This window comes from Chiloscyllium plagiosum, chromosome 35 (genome assembly GCF_004010195.1).
Source record: "Chiloscyllium plagiosum isolate BGI_BamShark_2017 chromosome 35, ASM401019v2, whole genome shotgun sequence".
Classification (NCBI taxonomy): Eukaryota; Metazoa; Chordata; class Chondrichthyes; order Orectolobiformes; family Hemiscylliidae; genus Chiloscyllium; species Chiloscyllium plagiosum.
Genome location: NC_057744.1, coordinates 8,204,869 through 8,207,388, shown reverse-complemented (window position 1 = coordinate 8,207,388; position 2,520 = coordinate 8,204,869). Strand labels below are relative to the sequence as shown.

Here is a 2,520-nt window from a genome sequence, read left to right as displayed (position 1 = left end):
ATCACCTTCATCCCCTCCCCACTCACCTATTGTACTCTATGCTACTTTCTCCCCACCCCCACCTTCCTCTAGCTTATCTCTCCACCCTTCAGGCTCTCTGCCTTTATTCCTGGTGAAGGACTTTTTCCTGAAACATTGATTTTACTGCTCCTCGGATGCTGACTGAACTGCGGTGCTCTTCCAGCACCACTAATCCAGAATCTGGTTTCCAGCAGCTGCAATCATTGTTTTTACCTAATGGAGAAATTCAAACCAGTGTCTACAGGAAAGCAACACATACGGACCAAATATTGAACTACAGAAGCAATCACCCCAACATCCACAAATGAAGCTGTATCAGAACATTATTCCAATGAGCAACCACACACTGCAGCACAGAGGAACTATGCAGAGCAGAAGAAAATCATCTATACCCTGTATTCAAAAAGAATGGGTACCCAATGAACACAGTCGCAGATTTTTCAGCAACAAACCCAAACAAGCAGACAAAACATGTCCAGAAACCCTAGCCACTCTCCCCTACATCAAAGACATTTCAGAAATGACTGCCAGACTACTCAGACCCCTTGACATCATGGTAGCCCACAAACCCACCAACACACTAAAACAGCAGCTAATGAACTTGAAAGACCCTATACAGACAACAAGCAAAACTAATGTAATTTACAAAATACTGTGCAAGGACGTAACAAACATACATTGGACAAACAGCCACCAGGATACATGAACATCAACGTGTCACAAAACGACATGACTCTCTCTCACTAGTATCCTCACATACGGATCAGGAAGGACACCACTTCGACTGGGAAAACACATCCATTCTCAGATAAGCCAAACAGAGACATGCACGAGAATTCTTAGAAGCATGGCATTCCAACCGGAAATCTATCAACAAACACATCAAGTTCGACCTATCTACCACCCCCTGAGAAAAATAACAGGAAATGACATCACCACAGGGAATGACATCATCAACCCAAAGAAACCCAAACATATAAATAGAAAGCAGGAATTATCAAGAGTGCTTTGCTCGGAGGCCCACTGAAGATGTTACCTAGTAGGGTGACAAAATATCTGGAAATGAACCTTCCAGCTCAGCGAGCAAACCTACATCCAGAACCTCAACCTGAGCTACAAATCTTCTCAAAACTTACTAACCTCATTTTCCACTTTGGAACTTGACAGCCTCCTGGACACAATATCAAATTCAACAACTTTAGGGCTTCAGCTTCTCCCATGACCTGACATTAACCTTCCTAATGAAGGGCTTTTGCCTGAAACGTCGATTTTCCTGTTTCTTGGATGCTGCCTGACCTGCTGTGCTTTTCCAGCACCACTGTAATCCTGACTCTAATCTCCAGCATCTGCAGTACCCACTTTCGCCTAACCTCCACAACCCAGGCCCTGTTCTAACATAGTCTACTATTACACACAACCCCTTTTTAACAATTAACAGTTCCCATCAATACTATTCACTCTCCTATCCTGATCGTTAATCACTCCTTTGTCTGTCCAAGTGTCCATCTCTCTCTCTCTCTTTGGGCTCTATCTCTACCTATTGTTTACTCCATACCCCTTTCCCCACCAGCCTTCCTTCCACTAACTCTGTCTACATTTCCCACCGCCTTGGGACAGCGGCCAATGTAACCAAAACCCCCTCTCACCCCGGTAAACACTCTTCCATCTGCCAGGAGAAACTAGAGTTTGAAAACACGTACCAACAGAGTTCAGAACAATTTCTTCTGCCCGGTTATCACACTTATGAACAGACCCCTCATATATTCAAGTTAATATTTCTGTAAGCCTACACTGTAGCTGTCACACTATATTCTGCATTCTGTTCTATTACTTTGATGTACTTATCTCATGTATGATTTTCTGGATAGCACGCAAAACAATACTTTTCACTGTATCTCAGCACATGTGACAATAATAAATCAGAGACCAACTCACCTGGAGCAAGTGGGAAGTGACTACAACTCCCAGCGTGCATGGCGCCGCATGGTGCGAGTGCGCATGTGCAACTGATAGCGCACGCGCGCTCGCTCGTTGAGGCCTAGTCCGACCTGGGGCTTGATTGCGGACCCGGTCCCGGACGTTGTGGGGAATGAAACAGGGAGAACGCTACCTCTTCACGCGGTGACACCGACTCTACTCGCACGGTGTGCGAATGTCACCTCCAGACACCGAGTCTGTTTCCGTGCCGTGGGAGCTGACTTCATTCGGTTTGCCGCGTTTTCTCTCGTTACTGTTTAATTCCCCCCGGCCGCCCACCCGATGTCGGCCCTGCCCACACTCCCCCTGCTCATTAACCTGAGCTGCTCGTTCCTGGGCTTCCTGGGAACCCTCATCCTCATCCCCGCCTTCAGGGAGCACTTCATCGCCGCCAGACTCTATGGGATCGACCTCAACAAAACCTCCAAACAGCAAATGTGAGTGAGCCCGGGGGGGAGGGGGACACCCAGGTGGGGGGGGTAAACAGGGTGGGGAGAAACCCACTGGGGGGTGGGAAGAAAG

At 47.3% G+C, this 2,520-nt stretch overlaps 1 protein-coding gene across 1 annotated transcript in view; it reads left to right on the top strand.

Moving 5' to 3' along the window:
• The first annotated feature begins 2,051 nt into the window (after nt 1-2,051).
• The window catches only part of dpagt1 (dolichyl-phosphate (UDP-N-acetylglucosamine) N-acetylglucosaminephosphotransferase 1 (GlcNAc-1-P transferase)), a 26,583-nt gene continuing 26,114 nt past the window's right edge, over nt 2,052-2,520 (top strand). The window contains exon 1 of the mRNA XM_043676597.1: nt 2,052-2,435. Coding sequence (XP_043532532.1) covers nt 2,281-2,435 — 155 coding nt within the window. The 5' untranslated portion in view covers nt 2,052-2,280. The remainder of the gene's footprint in view (nt 2,436-2,520) is intronic.